Source organism: Salvelinus alpinus, chromosome 14, assembly GCF_045679555.1.
Source record: "Salvelinus alpinus chromosome 14, SLU_Salpinus.1, whole genome shotgun sequence".
Taxonomy (NCBI): Eukaryota; Metazoa; Chordata; class Actinopteri; order Salmoniformes; family Salmonidae; genus Salvelinus; species Salvelinus alpinus.
In genome coordinates, this window is record NC_092099.1 from 44,515,288 (window position 1) to 44,536,916 (window position 21,629).

The window sequence follows — 21,629 nt, forward strand, 5'->3', positions numbered from 1 at the left end:
TGGGGTGCTGGGAAAGTTATGTTCGTGCTATGCCTGCGCTCCGCCCGTGCCGGGCTAAAGTGGGCATTGAGCCAAATGGAGAGGTGCGAGTGGTAAGCACCAGATCTCCAGTGCTCGCCCATAGCCCGGTTCGACCTGTGCCTGCACTCTGGAGGGGCCAGGCTAAAGTGGGCATTCAGCCTGGAGGAGTTGTGCCAAGGCTGTGCACCAGGGCTCCAGTGCTCTCCCACAGCCCGGTTAATCCGATGCCTCCTCTAAGCACCAGGCCTTCTGCTAGCGTCTGACAAATCCCAGAGAGGTTTTAATGTCTTAGAAAAGAAGGCCCTTGGGAAGGGTTCTCTCTCTGTCTTTCTCTGCTTGTAACTCCACAGCTTGTAACCTGGCACCACCCATGCAACCAGGCCTTACACATACCACAAGGGGGGGGGGGGGCAGTGATTTCATTCATTGAAGGTAAATCATAATACACCTAGAATTGGTCTAGGAGACATGTTTTCTGTAGTTTTCTGTGGTTTATCTGTGTTAGACTTGTCATCGGACACTCACTAAACCCTAAACCTCAACTTTATATTGTAATAAATAATGTGGAAATTGAGCAAGTTGAGATGACTAAACTGCTTGGAGTAACACTAGATTGTAAACTGTCATGGTCAAAACATATTCATACAACACTAGCTAAGATGGGGAGAAGTCTGTCCATAAAAAAGAGATGCTCTGCCTTATTAACAACACCATCAACAAGGCAGATCCTACAGGCCCTAGTTTTGTCACACCTGGACTACTGTTCAGTCATGTGGTCAGGTGCCACAAAAAAGGACTTAGGAACATTGCAATTGGTTCAGAAGAGGGCAGCACGGCTGGCCCTCGGATGTACACAGAGAGCTAATATTAATAATATACATGTCAATCTCTCCTGGCTGAAATTGGAGAAGAGATTGACTTCATCACTACTTTTATTTATGAGAGGCATTGGCATTGTTATGCTGGTGAATGAGGACCCAAAAGCGACGTAATAGTAACAGAGTCTTTATTCCAGTATCAAACAAACAATGATTCTCCTGGATATATCAAAGGTAAATCCAAAACAGGAAACTGAAATCCTCTCGTCAGTAGAGAGGAACGACAGGAGACGCGACCACAGACTGCAGGTCGCTTCAGGAAGGCACAGGCCGTAGCTGACATAGACACCTGCTCACACGCAGCATCTGAAGAAGGCAAAAACACGACAGGGCGGAACAAGGACCCAGGAACAGCAAACATCAAACAAGAATCCGACCAGGACAGAAGCGGAAAACAGAGGGAGAAATAGGGACTCTAATCAGAGGGCAAAATAGGGGACAGGTGTGAAAGAGTAAATGAGGTCGTTAGGAGAATGAGAAACAGCTGGGAGCAGGAACGGAACGATAGAGAGAGAGAGCGGGAGAGGGAGAGAGGGAGGAGGAGAGAGAGAGAGAGAAAGAGGGAAAGAACCTAATAAGACCAGCAGAGGGAAGCACAGGGACAAGACATGATCAAAGACAAAACATGACAGTACCCCCCCACTCACCGAGCGCCTCCTGGCGCACTCGAGGAGGAACCCTGGCGGCAACGAAGGAAATCATCAATCAACGAACGGTCCAGCACGTCCCGAGATGGAACCCAACTCCTCTCCTCAGGACCGTAACCCTCCCAATCCACTAAGTACTGGTGACCACGTCCCCGAGAACGCATGTCCATGATCTTCCGTACCTTGTAAATAGGAGCGCCCTCGACAAGGACGGGGGGGGGGGAGGGAAGACGAACGGGGGCGCGAAGAAAAGGCTTGACACAAGAGACATGGAAGACAGGGTGGACGCGACGAAGATGTTGCGGAAGAAGCAGTCGCACAGCGACAGGATTGACGACCTGAGAGACACGGAACGGACCAATGAACCGCGGAGTCAACTTGCGAGAAGCTGTCGTAAGGGGAAGGTTACGAGTGGAAAGCCACACTCTCTGACCGCGACAATACCTAGGACTCTTAATCCTACGTTTATTGGCGGCTCTCACAGTCTGCGCCCTGTAACGGCAAAGTGCAGACCTGACCCTCCTCCAGGTGCGCTCACAACGTTGGACAAAAGCCTGAGCGGAGGGAACGCTGGACTCGGCGAGCTGGGACGAGAACAGAGGAGGCTGGTACCCAAGACTACTCTGAAACGGAGATAGACCGGTAGCAGACGAAGGAAGCGAGTTGTGAGCGTACTCAGCCCAGGGGAGCTGTTCTGCCCAAGACGCAGGGTTTCGAAACGAAAGGCTGCGTAATATGCGACCAATCGACTGATTGGCCCTTTCTGCTTGACCGTTAGACTGGGGATGAAACCCGGAAGAGAGACTGACGGAAGCACCAATCAAACGACAGAACTCCCTCCAAAACTGTGACGTGAATTGCGGACCTCTGTCTGAAACGGCGTCTAACGGGAGGCCATGAATTCTGAACACATTCTCAATGATGATTTGTGCCGTCTCCTTAGCGGAAGGAAGCTTAGCGAGGGGAATGAAATGTGCCGCCTTAGAGAACCTATCGATAACCGTAAGAATCACAGTCTTCCCCGCAGACGAAGGCAGACCGGTAATAAAGTCTAAGGCGATGTGAGACCATGGTCGAGAAGGAATGGGAAGCGGTCTGAGACGACCGGCAGGAGGAGAGTTACCTGACTTAGTCTGCGCGCAGTCCGAACAAGCAGCCACGAAACGGCGCGTGTCCCGCTCCTGAGTAGGCCACCAAAACCGCTGGCGAATAGAAGCAAGCGTACCCCGAACGCCGGGGTGGCCAGCTAACTTGGCAGAATGAGCCCACTGAAGAACAGCCAGACGAGTAGATACAGGAACGAACAGAAGGTTACTAGGACAAGCGCGCGGCGACGCAGTGTGAGTGAGTGCTTGCTTTACCTGTCTCTCAATTCCCCAGACAGTCAACCCGACAACACGCCCTTCAGGGAGAATCCCCTCGGGGTCGGTAGAAGCCACAGGAGAACTAAAGAGACGGGATAAGGCATCAGGCTTGGTGTTCTTATTTCCCGGGCGATAGGAAATCACGAACTCGAAACGAGCGAAAAACAACGCCCAACGAGCTTGACGTGCATTAAGTCGTTTGGCAGAACGAATGTACTCAAGGTTCTTATGGTCAGTCCAAACGACAAAAGGGACGGTCGCCCCCTCCAACCACTGTCGCCATTCGCCTATGGCTAAGCGGATGGCGAGCAGTTCGCGGTTACCCACATCATAGTTGCGTTCCGATGGCGACAGGCGATGAGAAAAGTAAGCGCAAGGATGGACCTTATCGTCAGACTGGAAGCGCTGGGACAGAATGGCTCCCACGCCCACCTCTGAAGCGTCAACCTCGACAATGAATTGTTTAGTGACGTCAGGAGTAACAAGGATAGGGGCGGATGTAAAACGCTTCTTGAGGAGATCAAAAGCTCCCTGGGCGGAACCGGACCACTTAAAGCAAGTCTTGACAGAAGTCAGAGCTGTGAGAGGAGCAGCCACTTGACCGAAATTACGAATGAAACGCCGATAGAAATTAGCGAAACCGAGAAAGCGCTGTAACTCGACACGTGACTTAGGAACGGGCCACTCGCTGACAGCCTGGACCTTAGCGGGATCCATCTGAATGCCTTCAGCGGAAATAACAGAACCGAGAAATGTGACAGAGGAGACATGAAAGGCGCACTTCTCAGCCTTCACGTAGAGACAATTCTCTAAAAGGCGCTGGAGTACACGTCGAACGTGCTGAACATGAATCTCGAGTGACGGTGAAAAAATCAGGATATCGTCAAGGTAAACGAAAACAAAGATGTTCAGCATGTCTCTCAGTACATCATTAACTAATGCCTGAAAGACAGCTGGAGCATTAGCGAGACCGAACGGCAGAACCCGGTATTCAAAATGCCCTAACGGAGTGTTAAACGCCGTTTTCCACTCGTCCCCCTCTCTGATGCGTACGAGATGGTAAGCGTTACGAAGGTCCAACTTAGTAAAGAACCTGGCTCCCTGCAGAATCTCGAAGGCTGACGACATAAGGGGAAGCGGATAACGATTCTTAACCGTTATGTCATTCAGCCCTCGATAATCCACGCAGGGGCGCAGAGTACCGTCCTTCTTCTTAACAAAGAAAAACCCCGCTCCGGCGGGAGAGGAAGAAGGCACCACGGTACCGGCGTCGAGAGAAACAGACAGATAATCCTCGAGAGCCTTACGTTCGGGAGCCGACAGAGAGTATAGTCTACCCCGAGGGGGAGTGGTCCCCGGAAGGAGATCAATACAACAATCATACGACCGGTGAGGAGGAAGAGAGTTGGCTCTGGACCGACTGAAGACCGTGCGTAGATCCTGATATTCCTCCGGCACTCCTGTCAAATCACCAGGTTCCTCCTGAGTAGAGGGGACAGAAGAAACAGGAGGGATAGCAGACATTAAACACTTCACATGACAAGAAACGTTCCAGGATAGGATAGAATTACTAGACCAATTAATAGAAGGATTATGACATACTAGCCAGGGATGACCCAAAACAACAGGTGTAAAAGGTGAACGAAAAATCAAAAAGGAAATGGTCTCACTGTGGTTACCAGATACTGTGAGGGTTAAAGGTAGTGTCTCACATCTGATACTGGGGAGAGGACTACCATCTAAGGCGAACATGGGCGTGGGCTTCCCTAACTGTCTGAGAGGAATGTCATGCTTCCGAGCCCATGCTTCGTCCATAAAACAACCCTCAGCCCCAGAGTCTATCAAGGCACTGCAGGAAGCAGCCGAACCGGTCCAGCGTAGATGGACCGACAAGGTAGTACAGGATCTTGATGGAGAGACCTGAGTAGTAGCGCTCACCAGTAACCCTCCGCTTACTGATGAGCTCTGGCCTTTTACTGGACATGACATGACAAAATGTCCAGCAGAACCGCAATAGAGGCAAAGGCGGTTGGTGATTCTCCGTTCCCTCTCCTTAGTCGAGATGCGAATACCTCCCAGCAGCATGGGCTCAGTCTCTGAGCCGATGGGAGGAGATGGTTGAGATGCGGAGAGGGGAAACACCGTTAACGCGAGCTCTCTTCCACGAGCTCGGTGACGAAGATCTACCCGTCGTTCTATGCGGATGGCGAGTGCAATCAAAGAGTCCACGCTGGAAGGAACCTCCCGGGAGAGAATCTCATCCTTAACCTCAGCGTGGAGTCCCTCCAGAAAACGAGCGAGCAACGCCGGCTCGTTCCAGTCACTGGATGCAGCAAGAGTGCGAAACTCTATAGAGTAATCCGTTATGGATCGATCACCTTGACATAGGGAAGCCAGGGCCCTGGAAGCCTCCTTCCCAAAAACTGAACGATCAAAAACCCGTATCATCTCCTCCTTAAAGTTCTGATAAACGTTAGAACACTCAGCCCTTGCCTCCCAGATAGCTGTGCCCCACTCCCGAGCCCGACCAGTAAGGAGTGATATGACGTAAGCGATCCGAGCTCTCTCTCCTGAGTATGTGTTGGGCTGGAGAGAGAACACAATATCACACTGGGTGAGAAAGGAGCGACACTCAGTGGGCTGCCCAGAGTAACATGGTGGGTTATTAACCCTAGGCTCCGGAGACTCGGAAGACCAGGAAGTAGCTGGTGGCACGAGACGAAGACTCTGAAACTGTCCTGAGAGATCGGAGACATGAGCGGCCAGGGTCTCAACGGCATGACGAGCAGCAGACAATTCCTGCTCGTGTCTGCCGAGCATTGCTCCCTGGATCTCGACGGCAGTGTTGCGAGAATCCGTAGTCGCTGGGTCCATTCGTGGTCGGATTCTTCTGTTATGCTGGTGAATGAGGACCCAAAAGCGACGTAATAGTAACAGAGTCTTTATTCCAGTATCAAACAAACAATGATTCTCCTGGATATATCAAAGGTAAATCCAAAACAGGAAACTGAAATCCTCTCGTCAGTAGAGAGGAACGACAGGAGACGCGACCACAGACTGCAGGTCGCTTCAGGAAGGCACAGGCCGTAGCTGACATAGACACCTGCTCACACGCAGCATCTGAAGAAGGCAAAAACACGACAGGGCGGAACAAGGACCCAGGAACAGCAAACATCAAACAAGAATCCGACCAGGACAGAAGCGGAAAACAGAGGGAGAAATAGGGACTCTAATCAGAGGGCAAAATAGGGGACAGGTGTGAAAGAGTAAATGAGGTCGTTAGGAGAATGAGAAACAGCTGGGAGCAGGAACGGAACGATAGAGAGAGAGAGCGGGAGAGGGAGAGAGGGAGGAGGAGAGAGAGAGAGAGAAAGAGGGAAAGAACCTAATAAGACCAGCAGAGGGAAGCACAGGGACAAGACATGATCAAAGACAAAACATGACAGGCATGTTGAATGCACCGAGCTGTCTGTCTAAACTACTGGCACACAGCTCGGACACCCATGCACACCCCACAAGACATGCCACAAGAGGTCTCTTCACAATCCCCAAGTCCAGAATAGGCTATGGGAGGCGCACAGTACTACATAGAGCCATGACTACATGGAACTCTATTCCACATCAAGAAACTGATGCGAGCAGTAAAATTAGCTTTAAAAAACAGATAAAAAAAACACCTTATGGAACAGCGGGGACTGTGAAGCAACACAAACATTGGCACAGACACATGCATACACACACATAACATTCGCACTATACACACATGTACACACACACACACGATAACATACAGTACGTTATACATACACATGGATTTAGTACTGTAGATATGTGGTTGGGGTCTGAGGGTACACAGTGTGTTCTGAAATCTATGAATGTATTGTAATGTTTTAAAATTGTATAAACTGCCTTAATTTTGCTGGAACCCAGGAAGAGTAACTGCTGCTGCGGCAGCAGCTAATGGGGATCCATAATAAATACAAATAGGACAAGTCTAACAGTTACTTATACTCAGGCTTAAACTCAGGCAGACCTACCTGGAAAATACTTTTTCATTTCATAAGCTCCCTAAACAGTAGCTCCATAAGTTCACAACAGAAAATGTCATAACTCTTTCAAATGTTCAAACACATTCCACAGTTCAACAAGGTCACTACACACCATTCACCACGAAGCTTTAGTGCAAACACAGGTTTTACCCAAAACAGCTGCACTATCAGGTTACATAAGCACTCACTCCTTAGCATGAGAACATCCGGACAGGATGTACATAAATGGGCATAACCACGTGACACATAAAATAGGTCATCAATCACTTTCGGACACAAACCGTCTACTATAATTCTTCTGGCCTCTATAGTTAATGTTGGAAAAGTCTTGATTAGTCTGGGGAACCCAGAATAAAATCATGCATGAGTGCTGGCCTCTGAGAGAAAACTCTTGACAAACCTCCTTCCCAGAGACGCCACCTCAGTTTCAAAAGTGGTGTGAGAAAAATGTGTAAATATCTTTTCCGTGGTCTGGAGTTTTTCCTGATCTCATGTCCTGGTCAGGTAAAACTCTGGGTCATCTGGGTCCTATTCACAGGCTATGATAGGGTCCAACATAAAGTTTTCCTCCCTGACCGGGCCTTTTGGCCAAAAATCTACTGTCCCGAATAGAATTTCTATTGGCCCGACATAGTGTAGTTTTTAAATGCATTGGGTTCATGCAGGATCTATAGGTTGGCATTGTTTCTGTCTATATTCCGCTATTAATAGGTTATATTTGGTTATTGTGATGTATTAAAAAAGCAGTGTAATATAATTTAACAATGTAAGTCATTACTCTATTGTTTAGAATTGTATTAATTACATTCATTTTGTTTCTAAAGTATGTTATTTTGTTAAGATGTTATTTACATGTCAACATAGGATTCTGACCAGGTCATAGCACCATCTCTGCTGCTTCTCTGGTTTGAGATTATATTATTACTTGTATTGATAAGAATAAACACTGTGCGGCCCTTTTCATTGACGTGTCTAAGGCTTTTGACACTGTGGATCACTTGTTACTCATTCAGAGGCTTTGTAGCTGGTTTGAAAATGATTTAATGGACAGAACGCAATGTGTATTTACTGATGGTGTTCAATCAGGTTTTCTGGAAACAACAAAGGGTGTCCCACAAGGATCGATTCTTGGTCCAGTTCTTTTCACTATTTATATGAATAATATTGGTTTAACTTGTACCTGCCCTTGTATACCGATGACACGGTTGTGTATGATATTTCCCCCACGGTTGACCAGGCTCTTTCAGAGCTACAGTCTGCATTTGTTGCTTTCCAGAAAATCTTTGTTGATCTGAAATTGTTACTTAATGCAGATAAAACCAAGTGTACAGTATGTTGTTTTCCAAAACACTTAAAAATGTGGATGGTGCCCACATTGATCATGGTCCAGCTTTTTCATATCTGGGCATCAGGATAAACAAAAAGCATACAGAGATCCTAGATCCATGTGAATGGCATCCAAGTTCTCCTCCAAGGACACGTTTCAGATACTGTAGATACCAAACATGGATATTACTGTAACATACATCTCAATAGTCATTCATCTGGGTACTGTAACAGAGAGACATTTTGTCCTCTTGACAGTAGAAGGGAGGACTGGCCCCAACAAGTGTCTTTGCATTTTGGGCCATTTGCCATGTGGCATAAAGCACACATTTGATTGCAGGGCTTACGACATCTTAAACTAAGATATCAGGTTCACAAGAGGTCAATCAATCAAATTTTATTTCATAAAGCCCTTTTAACATCAGCAGTTGTCACAAAGTGCTTTACAGATACCCATTCCTAAAACCCCAAAGAGCAAGCAATGCAGAGGCAGAAGCACAGTGGCTAGGAAAAAGTCCCAAGAAGGCAGAAACCTAGGAAGAAACCTAGAGAGGATCCAGGTTCATGCGGCCATGAATGCCAGATAGATTTTCAAGACGTTAAAACTTTCATAGATTACCAGCAGGGAGAGATAAAAACAGCAATGGCTGTAGAGGACAAACACTTCAAAGCTTCAAAATTCAATATCAGTTAGCTTTTCACAGGTTCAAAGTGGATCACAAGAGTGTACAGAGTGGTTCACAAACATGTGATCTATTGTTGCGCTTCCCCATTAACGCATGCATCTTTCTTTTATGTTTCTCAGCCTGCCGCTTGCAGTCATTCAGCAGAGCCTTCTGATTCTGGGTATTGGCGTCCCTTTCCAATTGATTATTCTTCTTTATCTCCTCGATCTCTTGCCTCATCAGCTCAGCCTTCTCCTTATGGCCCATCTCCAGGAGATCTTTCTGCTCCTGCATCCTGCGGTCCAGGGTCCTGTTGAACTCCTGCTGCTGTTGCTTCCTCTCCTTCTCCATCTTCTCTTCCATCTCTTTCAAGTACTTCTCCTGGCCCCTGCCCATGTTCTCAATTTTGCGCTCCATCTCTGCCTGTTGCTCCTTGGATGCTGCTTTCTCCTGCTCCAGCTCAGCTGTTTTCTTCTTATCAGCTGGAAGAGCCAAGGAGAGAGAGAAATAAGTAGGAAAACTGGACAACTCATTATCTCATACAGATTCACACACATTAAAACCCTCTAGAGTCTATTGGCACAACAGTGTGTCAATCTAAGTAACATAATAAAAAAATCCCATTAAAATCTGCCAGTTAAAGCTAGAGATATGTATTTTTGCATCGGCTGCGTCTCAATCCATCACATCCACCTATGTCACCGATCCGCATCAGAAGGTGGAAAGGGGCAGAGCTACTGCGCTGTTTGTCAGACCAGGAGACATCCCGCAAATCGTTCTTCTTATAAAAACATCTGTAGCATCCGAACGGTTTGGCCTAAAAACGAACACGATCACTCTATAAAAAGGGGAGATTCTCACGAACACGATGGTGTTCTTCATTTTCCTCTACCACAAGTGTCACGGGCTCGTCTAAAGGTAACCCACCACCTCGTCTAAAGGTAACCCACGGACTCGTCTAAATGTAACCCACGGGCTCATCTAAATGTAACCCACAGGCTCGTCTAAAGGTAACCCACGGGCTCGTCTAAAGGTAACCCACGGGCTCGTCTAAATGTAACCCACGGGCTTGTCTAAATGTAACCTACGGGCTCGTCTAAAGGTAACACACGGGCTCGTCTAAATGTAACCCACGGGCTCGTCTAAAGGTAATCCACGGGCTCGTCTAAAGGTAACCCACGGGCTCGTGTAAAGGTAACCCACGGGCTCGTCTAAAGGTAACCCACAGGCTCGTCTAAAGGTAACCCACAGGCTCGTCTAAATGTAACCCACGGGCTCGTCTAAAGGTAACACACAGGCTCGTCTAAATGTAACCCACGGGCTCGTCTAAAGGTAACCCACGGGCTCGTCTAAAGGTAAGAATCTAACAGAAAATGTGTCCTTGAGCGAGGTGATCATTGCTAGACCAAGTAAAATCATTTTGATGAGCGTTATTTTGTAAAGCAAACTGATCACCACTGGAAATCACCTACAACAGCACAGCTTGCATGTACAGCTATGCAGTTTGAAGAGGGGAGCTTTGCAGTGGTAGTCTGGTTCATAGCTAGGGCCTGGTGTATTCCCCTTGTATTTTAAAGAGCAACTGCCCGTAAAAAAATGACCTCTCATTTAGAAAATAGCTTATGTGGCATTGATATGAGTAAAACATTTATTCTACTATCAAGATTTTCTACAAAGGCCTGCCGAGTGGCGCAGCAGTCTAAGGCACTTCATCGCAGTTCTAGACGCATCACTACAGATCCAAGGCTGTGTCGCAGCCGACCGCCACAGGGAGACCCATGAGGGGGCGCACAATTGGCCCAGTGTCATCCGGGTTAGGGGAGGGTTTGGCCGGCTGGGATCTCCTTTTCCCATCACGCTCTAGCAACTACTTGTGGAGGGCTGGGGGCATGCACGCTGACTTCGGTCACCAGTTGTACTGTGTTTCCTCCGAAACATTGGTGCGGCTGGCTTCCGGGTTAAGAGAGCAGTGTGTCAAGAAGCAGTGTAGATGTTTTGGGGGACGTATGGCTCTCGACCTTCACCTCTCCCAGGTCCGTAGGGGAGTTGCAGCGATGGGACAAGACTGTAACTACTAATTGGATATCACGAAATTGGTTATTCAATTTGGTTATTATTGTGGAGTAACTACAATGTTGTTGATCCATCCTCAGTTTTCTCCTATCACAGCCGGCGCCGACCGAGATGGCCGCCTCGCTTTGCGTTCCTTGGAAAATATGCAGTATTTTGTTTTTTTATGTGTTATTCCTTACATTGGTACCCCAGGTAATCTTAGGTTTCATTACATACAGTCGGGAGGAACTACTGAATATAAGAGCAACGTCAACTCACCATCGTTACAACCAGGAATATGACTTTCCCGAAACGGATCCAGTGTTTTGCCTTCCACCCAATACAATGGATCTGATCCCAGCCGGCGACCCTATGCGACGCCGTAAAAGGGGCAAACGTAGCGGTCTCCTGGTCAGGCTTCGGAGACGGGCACATCGCGCTCCACTCCCTAGCATACTACTCGCCAATGTCCAGTCTCTTGACAATAAGGTTGATGAAATCCGAGCAAGGGTAACATTCCAGAGAGACATCAGAGATTGTAACGTTCTCTGCTTCACGGAAACATGGCTAACTCAAGAGACGCTAACGGAGTCGGTGCAGCCAGCTGGTTTCTTCACGCATCGCGCCGACAGAAACATACATCTTTCTGGTAAGAAGAGGGGCGGGGGTGTATGCCTTATGATTAACGAGACGTGGTGTGATCATAACAACATACAGGAACTCAAGTCATTCTGTTCACCTGATCTAGAATTCCTCACAATCAAATGTCGACCGCATTATCTACCAAGGGAATTCTCTTCGATTATAATCACAGCCGTATATATTCCCCCCCAAGCAGACACATCGATGGCCCTGAACAAACTTTATCTGACTCTTTGTAAACTGGAAACCACACACCCTGAGGCTGCATTCATCGTAGCTGGGGATTTTAACAAGGCTAATCTGAAAACAAAACTCCCTACATTCTATCAGCCTATCGATTGTGCTACCAGGGCTGGTAAAACCTTGGATCATTGTTATACTAACTTCCGCGACACATATAAGGCCCTAGCCCGCCCTCCTTTCGGAAAAGCTGACCACGACTCCATTTTGTTGCTTCCAGCCTACAAACAGAAACTAAAACAACAAGCTCCCTCGCTCAGGTCTGTTCAACGCTGGTCCGACCAATCTGATTGCACGCTTCAAGACTGCTTCGATCACGCGGATTGGAAAATGTTCCGCATTGCGTCCAACAACAATATTGACGAATACGCCAATTCGGTGAGCGAGTTCATTAGAAAGTGCATTGACGATGTCGTACCCACAGCAACGATTAAAACATTCCCAAACCAGAAACCGTGGATTGACAGCAGCATTCGCGTGAAACTGAAAGCGCGAACCACTGCTTTTAACCAGGGCAAGGTGACCGGAAACATGACCGAATACAAACAGTGTAGCTATTCTCTCCGCAAGGCAATCAAACAAGCTAAGTCCCAGTATAGAGACAAAATAGAGTCGCAATTCAACAGCTCAGACACAAGAGGTATGTGGCAGGGTCTACAGTCAATCACGGATTACAAAAAGAAAACCAGCCCCGTCGCGGACCAGGATGTCTTGCTCCCAGAAAGGCTAAATAACTTTTTTGCTCGCTTTGAGGACAATACAGTGCCACTGACACGGCCCGCTACCAAAACCTGCGGGCTCTCCTTCACTGCAGCCGAGGTGAGTAAAACATTTAAACGTTTTAACCCTCGCAAGGCTGCAGGCCCAGACGGCATTCCCAGCCGCGTCCTCAGAGCATGCGCAGACCAGCTGGCTGGTGTGTTTACGGACATATTCATTCAATCCTTATCCCAGTCTGCTGTTCCCACATGCTTCAAGAGGGCCACCATTGTTCCTGTTCCCAAGAAAGCTAAGGTAACTGAGCTAAACGACTACCGCCCCGTAGCACTCACTTCCGTCATCATGAAGTGCTTTGAGAGACTAGTCAAGGACCATATCACCTCCACCCTACCGGACACCCTAGACCCACTCCAATTTGCTTACCGACCCAATAGGTCCACAGACGACGCAATCGCAACCACACTGCACACTGCCCTAACCCATCTGGACAAGAGGAATACCTATGTGAGAATGCTGTTCATCGACTACAGCTCAGCATTTAACACCATAGTACCCTCCAAACTCGTCATCAAGCTCGAGACCCTGGGTCTCGACCCCGCCCTGTGCAACTGGGTCCTGGACTTCCTGACGGGCCGCCCCCAGGTGGTGAGGGTAGGTAACAACATCTCCACCCCGCTGATCCTCAACACTGGGGCCCCACAAGGGTGCGTTCTGAGCCCTCTCCTGTACTCCCTGTTCACCCACGACTGCGTGGCCATGCAACGCCTCCAACTCAATCATCAAGTTTGCAGATGACACTACAGTGGTAGGCTTGATTACCAACAACGGCGAGACGGCCTACAGGGAGGAGGTGAGGGCCCTCGGAGTGTGGTGTCAGGAAAATAACCTCACACTCAACGTCAACAAAACAAAGGAGATGATTGTGGACTTCAGGAAACAGCAGAGGGAGCACCCCCCTATCCACATCGACGGGACAGTAGTAGAGAAGGTGGACAGTTTTAAGTTCCTCGGTGTACACATCACGGACAAACTGAATTGGTCCACCCACACAGACAGCGTTGTGAAGAAGGCGCAGCAGCGCCTCTTCAACCTCAGGAGGCTGAAGAAATTTGGCTTGTCACCAAAAGCACTCACAAACTTCTACAGATGCACAACCGAGAGCATCCTGTCGGGCTGTATCACCGCCTGGTACGGCAACTGCTCCGCCCACAACCGTAAGGCTCTCCAGAGGGTAGTGAGGTCTGCACAACGCATCACCGGGGGCAAACTACCTGCCCTCCAGGGACACCTACACCACCCGATGTCACAGGAAGGCCATAAAGATCATCAAGGACAACAACCACCCAAGCCACTGCCTGTTCACCCCGCTATCATCCAGAAGGCGAGGTCAGTACAGGTGCATCAAAACAGGGACCGAGAGACTGAAAAACAGCTTCTATCTCAAGGCCATCAGACTGTTAAACAGCAACCACTAACATTTAGCGGCCGCTGCCAACATACTGACTCAACTCCAGCCACTTTAATAATGGGAATTGATGGAAATTATGTAAAAATGTACCACTAGCCACTTTAAACAATGCCACTTAATATAATGTTTACATACCCTACATTACTCATCTCATATGTATATGTATATACTGTACTCTATATCATCTACTGCATCTTGCCATCTTTATGTAATACATGTATCACTAGCCACTTTAAACTATGCCACTTTATGTTTACATACCCTACATTACTCATCTCATATGTATATACTGTACTCTATACCATCTACTGCATCTTGCCTATGCCGTTCTGTACCATCACTCATTCATATATCTTTATGTACATATTCTTTATCCCTTTACACTTGTGTGTATAAGATAGTAGTTGTGGAATTGTCAAGTTAGATTACTTGTTGGTTATTACTGCATTGTCGGAACTAGAAGCACAAGCATTTCGCTACACTCGCATTAACATCTGCTAACCATGTGTATGTGACAAATAAAATTTGATTTGATTTTATTTGAAAAACTGGGTGAATTGATTCACCATCCAAAGTGTAATTTAATAACTTTACCATGGTCAAACGGATATTCAAATTCTGCCAATAGGTGCCGTATTTTTCAAAATGTTGGAAAACCTCCCTGGTCTTTGTGGTTGAATCTGTTTTTTGAAATTCACTGTTCGACTGAGGGACCTTATAAATCATTCAAAAATCAAGTTAAACACTATTATTTAGGCTTGCCATAACAAAGGGTTGTATACTTACTGACTCAAGACATTTTAGCTTGTAATGTTTAATTAATTCGTATCCCATGTTAAAACCAGAATTCAACATTGACAATGTGGGGTATTGTGTGTAGCCAGTGACAAAATATCTGAATTTAATCCATTTTAAATTCAGGCTGAAACACAGCAAAATGTGGAAAAAGTCAAGTATGCAATACAATCCAATTTGTATATATTTTGTTATTTTTACTCCATAATACTTAGAAGTTGTCATTTTGGGCGGGGCCTGGCATTAAGGCGAGGCCACCGGTCTTGTTTGCATCTTCTGAACATTAACCTACAACAGTAGATTTATTATTTTATAATTGGAAGTAAAAAAGATTGAGGTGTGGCTTACCTTGGATTTTTTTCTCATTTTCAGTCAGTTTTTTGTCAGCGTGCAGGATGGCGTTGGACTCTGCACTCTTTCCCTTCAGGAACTGCTCCAGAACCTCCTCAGCCTGCAGAAAACATGCCTTATAGGTTGTTGCATTGATTTTCATTCAAACCGTAACCAGGTGACTGAAATTAGTTGAAAATTGGTCATTACTGACTAATGATGGATGTTTTTGATTCTCGAATACACTATGTTGTTGCTGTTGTTTGCTTTCTAGCTCTTACCCTGACTCCTTTGTTGGGCTCGGCCCGGTACTGTGCCACTATGTTGTCATGGTGATTGCAGTAAAGCTCATAGCCTCCTGGTGTGGCGTACCTCCCCTCCTTCATCTCCTGATCCATCGGAGCAGACAGATTCTCCAGAAGGGCCTTGCACTTCTTCTCTGAGGCATCCTTGTTTTGTTTGAAAAGGTCGGCGGAGTGGTTGCTAATGGCCCCCTGAAAGATTTATTGGGAATTTTCAGATGCAGGTGCGTAGAATAAGATAAAAGATCAGACAATTATATAAAGACTATTCTAGAAAAGGTTTATTACAGCATGCTAACATTGAGAATACAGTATACACCACATGAGAAACACAGCAGCTGTAAGTCAACCTCGATACAATAACACCTTGTAGATCAGAATGTTCTCTAAGAAGCAACATTTTAAAGCATACAAGGTCAGGTTGACCTTCAGCTGACGCTAGCTTCAGACATGTGAACCCCGGTATGCATTGTGCATTGTGTGTACCAGGCACAGATCTCAAATGATGACTCTTACCACAAGAGCTTTCAAGAACTCCCCATTTTCGTCTTTGAAGGATCGCTTCATGAATGCCTGTGTGGCCTGAGTCTCTGAGCGAAGGTGGTTCTCTGACAGCTGATTGATGTCCACCGGGAATAAGACCTTCACATCCTCCATTCCCTTCTGGTACACCGCCAGGCCCTCATCCACAGCAGCCTGGTTCTCAATTTTAGCCATGGCCAACACAGCATTCTCCAGACAGGGCACATTGCCTTTGGCTATGGTATCCACATAGGTGGTGACCAGGTGCCCCAGCACTGCAATCAGACAGATGGGAGGAAAAATATGAATGTATATATTTAGTGGTACAATAAAATGTGGAATCAATATGTATCCATTTTCATATACTGTACTGTAGGTAGATATCTGACTCACTCTCTCCAGTCAATGTGTGTCCCCCTATAACAGTCTTCGTACGGCTCTCCTGGAAAATGAAGCGGCAGAAAGTATCTGCCACCTCTCTGAAGCTTTCAGAAAGCTCAGCCTCGTCCATGGAGTCCAGTCGTTTCATGTTGTCAGGAGTTGTAGGGGAGGGGAACACAAAACACTTGCGTGAGGGGAAGAAGTTCCGGATGCACTCTCGCGGGAGGTTGTAGTCATTGATCTTTTTACCAGTACCTGAAAGATAACATTGGCATTACTGGATTTTATAGTACATGCAGATCTTGGGGTGTCCCAATAATACCTCCTTTCTCCTCCAACCTATCAGAGCTCTTGAATCATGAACTGACATGTTGTCAACCCAATCAAAGGATCAGAGAATGAATTTATTACGGAAAAATTAAAACCTCTTATGAATCCGCCACTTTTTTTTCAATTTTCACATAAAATGACATACCCAAATCTAACTGCCTGTAGCTCTGGCCCTGAAGCAAGGATATGCATATTATTGGTACCATTTGAAAGGAAACACTTTGAAGTTCGTGGAAATGTGAAAGAAATGTAGGAGAATATAACACAATAGATCTGTCAAAAGATAATACAAAGAAAAACCAACCGTTGTTTTGTATCTTTGAAATGCAGGAGAAAGGCAATAATATATTATTCCAGCCCAGGTGGAATTTAGAATTTGGCCACTAGATGGCAGCAGTGTATGTGTAAAGTTTTAGACTGATCCAATGAACCATTGCATTTCTGTTCAAAATGTTGTATCAAGACTGCCCAAATGTGCCTAATATGTTTATTAATAACTTTTCATGTTCAAAATAGTGCACTCTCCTCAAACAATAGCATGGTATTATTTCACTGTAATAGCTACTGTAAATTGGACAATGCAGTTAGAGTAACAAGAATTTAAGCTTTCTGCCAATATCAGAAATGACTATGTCCTGGGAAATGGTGTTTGTTACTTACAACCTCATGCTAATCACATTAGCCTACATTAGCTCAACCATACCCTGGAAGGGACATCGATCCTAAAGAAGTTGCTAGCTAGCTCTGCAGTAAATAAAGTGTGGTGAGTAGTTAACTCAGAGAGAAAGACAATAGTTTAACAGTTTTTTACAAATTAATTTCTTTAAAAAATGAAGGAGAAGCGAGGGAGTGCTATATTTTGTTGTATTTTTTCCACTTTCACTTAGCTAGCAAATGTAGCTAGCTTGTTCAGCTTACTCAAACAGCTGGCTAAAACAGAGAGGGATGCTATGTTACCTAGCTTGTCTATCCAACACTGGAACTCTTCCAAGGTAAGCTTTTGGTTTTATTGATTTATTGCCACTGGGTTCCGCTGGATTAACTGCTAAACTGCTTGCTGACTGTTAACTGTAACGTTACTGCATTAATGTAGCGGGTTTAGTAACACCTTACTTCTGTTAGCTGTGTTGACTATGATGTTAGCTAATATGGTGATAATGATGTAGACTGTGTGTAGAGGTTTGCGGTTATGATATGAAAGTTTGGCTTGTTTTTTTTTTTTGCCTGGTCACAGACAGCTGATGTGTTGCGCACTGAAGTCTACAAGCAAAGGGAAAAGGTGAGAGGAGGAGAGCGTGAAGAGGCGAGAAGGCATATGAGTAAAATGATCATGCTGTTTGTATGTAGCTGCTATGAAAGTGAACAGTGCATGGGATCAGGGGTGTACTAATTCCGAAAAACACTTCTTAAATGGAAGCAAACAGAAGGAAACGGGGATTGTCAAATAAAAAGTAGCGTTTAAAACTGCTGGACTAATGACATCATAAATAACACCGTAGATCAGCTAGATGAAGACAATAGTGTGCAAGGCGGTATTGAATGTGTCACTGTCTGTCACATTGATTACAAAAAAAATTCTCACGACCTGTGCACCTACAGTTGAAGTCGGAGGTTTACATACACCTGAGCCAAATACATTTAAACTCAGTTTTTCACAATTCTTGACATTTTTTCCTAGTAAAAAAAAGTCTTAGGCCAGTTAGGATCACCACTTTATTTTAAGAATGTGAAATGTCAGAATAATAGTAGAGAGAATGATTTATTTCAGCTTTATTTCTTTCATCACATTCCCGTGGGTCAGAAGTTAACATACACTCAATTCGTTTGTTGCTAGCATTGCCTTTACATTGTTTAACTTGGGTCAAACAATTCGAGGAAGCCTTCCACAAGCTTCCCAAAATAAGTTGGGTGAATTTTGGCCCATTCCTCCTGACAGAGCCGGTGTAACTCAGTCAGGTTTGTAGGTCTCCTTGCTTGCACACGCTTTTTCAGTTCTGCCAACAAATTTTCTATGGGATTGAGGTCAGGGCTTTGTGATGGCCACTCCAATACCTTGACTTTGTTGTCCTTAAGCCATTTTGCCACATGCTTGGGGTCAATGTCCATTTGGAAGATCCATTTGTGACCAAGCTTTAACTTCCTGGCTGATGTCTTGAGATGTTGCTTCAAAATATCCACATAAATGTCCTTCCACATAATGCCATCTATTTTGTGAAGGGCAGCAGTCCCTCCTGCAGCAAAGCAGCTGCTACCCCCGTGCTTCACGGTTGGGATGGTGTTCTTCGGTTTGCAAGCCTTTCCCCTTTTCCTCCAAACATAACGATGGTCATTATGGCCAAACAGTTCTATTTTTGTTTCATCAGACCAGAGAACATTTCTCAAAAAAGTATGATCTTTGTCCCCATGTGCAGTTGAAAACCATAGTCTGGCTTTTTTATGGCAGTTTTGAAGCAGTGGCTTCTTCCTTGCTGAGCGGCCTTTCAGATTATGTCGATATAGGACTCGTTTTATTGTGGATATAGATACTTTTGTACCTGTTTCCTCCAGCATCTTCACAAGGTCCTTTGCTGTTGTTCTGGGAATGATTTGCACTTTTCGCACCAAAGTATGTTCATCGCTAGGAGACAGAACGTGTCTCCTTCCTGAGCGGTATGATGGCTGTGTGGTCCCATGGTGTTTATACTTGCATACTATTGTTTGTACAGATGATCTTGGTACCTTCAGGCGTTTGGAAATTGCTCCCAAGGATGAACCAGACTTGTGGAGGTCTATAATTTTTCTGAGGACTTGGCTGATTTCTTTGCATTTTCCCATGATGTCAAGCAAAGAGGCACTGAGTTTGAAGGTAGGCCTTGAAATTCATCCACAGGTACACCTCCAATTGACGCAAATGTTGTAAATTAGCCTATCAGAAGCTTCTAAAGCCATGACATCATTTTCTGGAATTTTCCAAGCTGTTTAAAGGCACAGTCAACTTAGTGTATGTAAACTTCTGACCCACTGGAGTTGTGAAACAGTGAATTATAAGAGAAAAAAATCTGTCTGTATTACTTGTGTCATGCACGAAGTAGATGTCCAAACTGACTTGCCAAAACTATAGTTTGTTAACAAGAAATTTGTGGAGTGGTTAAAAAACGAGTTTGAATGACTCCAACCTAAGTGTATGTAAGCTTCCAACTTCAATTGTACATTGTACACTTTCATTCAAAAGGCTAGGTTGTAGCAACCTCATGATAGGTGTAGGGAAAATGTTTGTATCATGTAGTAGCCTAAACCTATCAAGTTACATTGAACTGGTAAATGGAATATGAATGACAGTCATCCAATATGCTGTAATAGAAATAAGGTCCTATGATCTTCTATGTAGAAGAACCCCTTACAGTATTATAGACACTATGTCCTAGGATTTACTATGATCTTCTATGTAGAAGAACCCCTTACAGTATTATAGACACCATGTCCTGGGATTTCCTATGGTCTTCTATGTAGAAGAACCACTTACGGTATTATAGACACTATGACCTGGGATTTACTTTGATCTTCTATGTAGAAGAACCCCTTACAGTATTATAGACACTATGTCCTGGGATTCCTATGATCTTCTATGTAGAAGATCTACATAGATTTTTGTGTAGCGTTCATCTGTGTGTTTGTGAGTCTCTCAGCTTTTCATATTGGGGTCATAATAGCCTGTACCTCAAACTGTTCGGACATTACAGACATTTTTTTGTGAAGAGAACCATCTTCGGGATCAGCCCTTGTCACACAAACTCCACTCTATCTCAGCCCCCATTAATGACACAGGTTAATGGTTGGTATCTGCGGATGCAGAAGGAATAGACAAATACGATGCAAAAAATACGTATGTAGCTCAAACACACAATGTTAAAAAGGGGCTGAAGGTAATAAATCACGCCGGTGTGATTGTGGGACTCAAAGCGAGTCCCTACCCGCTCCCCCACCTGGCTCCTGTGCGCTCTGTTGCCAGTTAGGATGAGGCTACTTGAAGAGACAGGGCAGCCAGATTCAGTGGGTACCCCCGCTGCCTGTGTCTGCCTTGGTCAAGCACCGTTTCCCTCTCTTCCCAGACATGTCGATGAACGGTTCGGTCCCACCACAGTAAACCATTTCCTACTTGGCCTTTCAAGACTGGACTAGCTAAACAAGCACTGCACATAACAATCTATTCCTACCTGCCCACGGTGGAGTTTCTGTCGGTAGCTCACTTGATAAGAATACATAGCGTAAAGTCACTTGGTTATTCTAAATAGACTACTTCGGTCAAAGATGCTAGCTAGCCTATCTTGCCAGAGCCCCTATTTGCTTCACGCAGGTTGTATAGTCTCATTATACCACTATTTATGTTATGTATGTTGGAAGCTTGTCTATGTTTAATGTTCCCCCCTTTGTTACCCCACGTTCCACGGTGTCAACGGGGTTCAGGGGCTATATCAGGGGCTATATCAAGCTCTCCAGAATGAGAGTGAGAAGTTGGGTAATTGTCCACAAGGGGGCGCCCCTCCCCCAAAGGCGGCTCATTACTGAGATTCATTGCTGATCCCTGCCTGTATCTCACTGGTCTCTGGTGTCTAGTTATACAGGTTATGGGCTCTATAGGTGATTAGTTGCTGGTAGTGGAGTTGAGGGAACGAGCAGGATTGGACACGACCACCCTATTATCCTACACAAAGTCTCTGTGGTTCATATGAGCCCCCAAAGGAGCTGTCTGTCTCCAGCTCAACTCTTTTAATTCCTGGGTATTAGATTCAATTACGATTCGCTCCTGTCTGTTACAACAGCTGTCTGTCCCATTCCCAGCTATGTTACAGCTAAGGTATTTTGACGCCAGTAGCTATGACTTGTCGGTAGGGTAACCTCCATGACAAGGCTTTTTCCC

General features: G+C 45.7%; 1 protein-coding gene across 2 annotated transcripts in view; it reads right to left on the reverse strand.

Annotated features, from left to right (window-relative positions):
* Positions 1-21,629, reverse strand: part of LOC139538957 (guanylate-binding protein 1-like) — a 68,028-nt gene that overhangs the window by 38,002 nt on the left and 8,397 nt on the right. Inside the window, exons 6-10 of one of the 2 annotated variants that reach the window (XM_071341551.1) lie at positions 16,415-16,657; positions 16,016-16,296; positions 15,479-15,691; positions 15,216-15,318; positions 8,668-9,432 (exon numbers count right to left, since the gene is read on the reverse strand). In XM_071341551.1, coding sequence (XP_071197652.1) covers positions 9,002-9,432; positions 15,216-15,318; positions 15,479-15,691; positions 16,016-16,296; positions 16,415-16,657 — 1,271 coding nt within the window. In that variant the 3' untranslated portion in view covers positions 8,668-9,001. Of the gene's footprint in view, positions 1-8,667; positions 9,433-15,215; positions 15,319-15,478; positions 15,692-16,015; positions 16,297-16,414; positions 16,658-21,629 lie in introns of those variants that run through there. The other variant, XM_071341549.1, reaches the window with a different exon arrangement.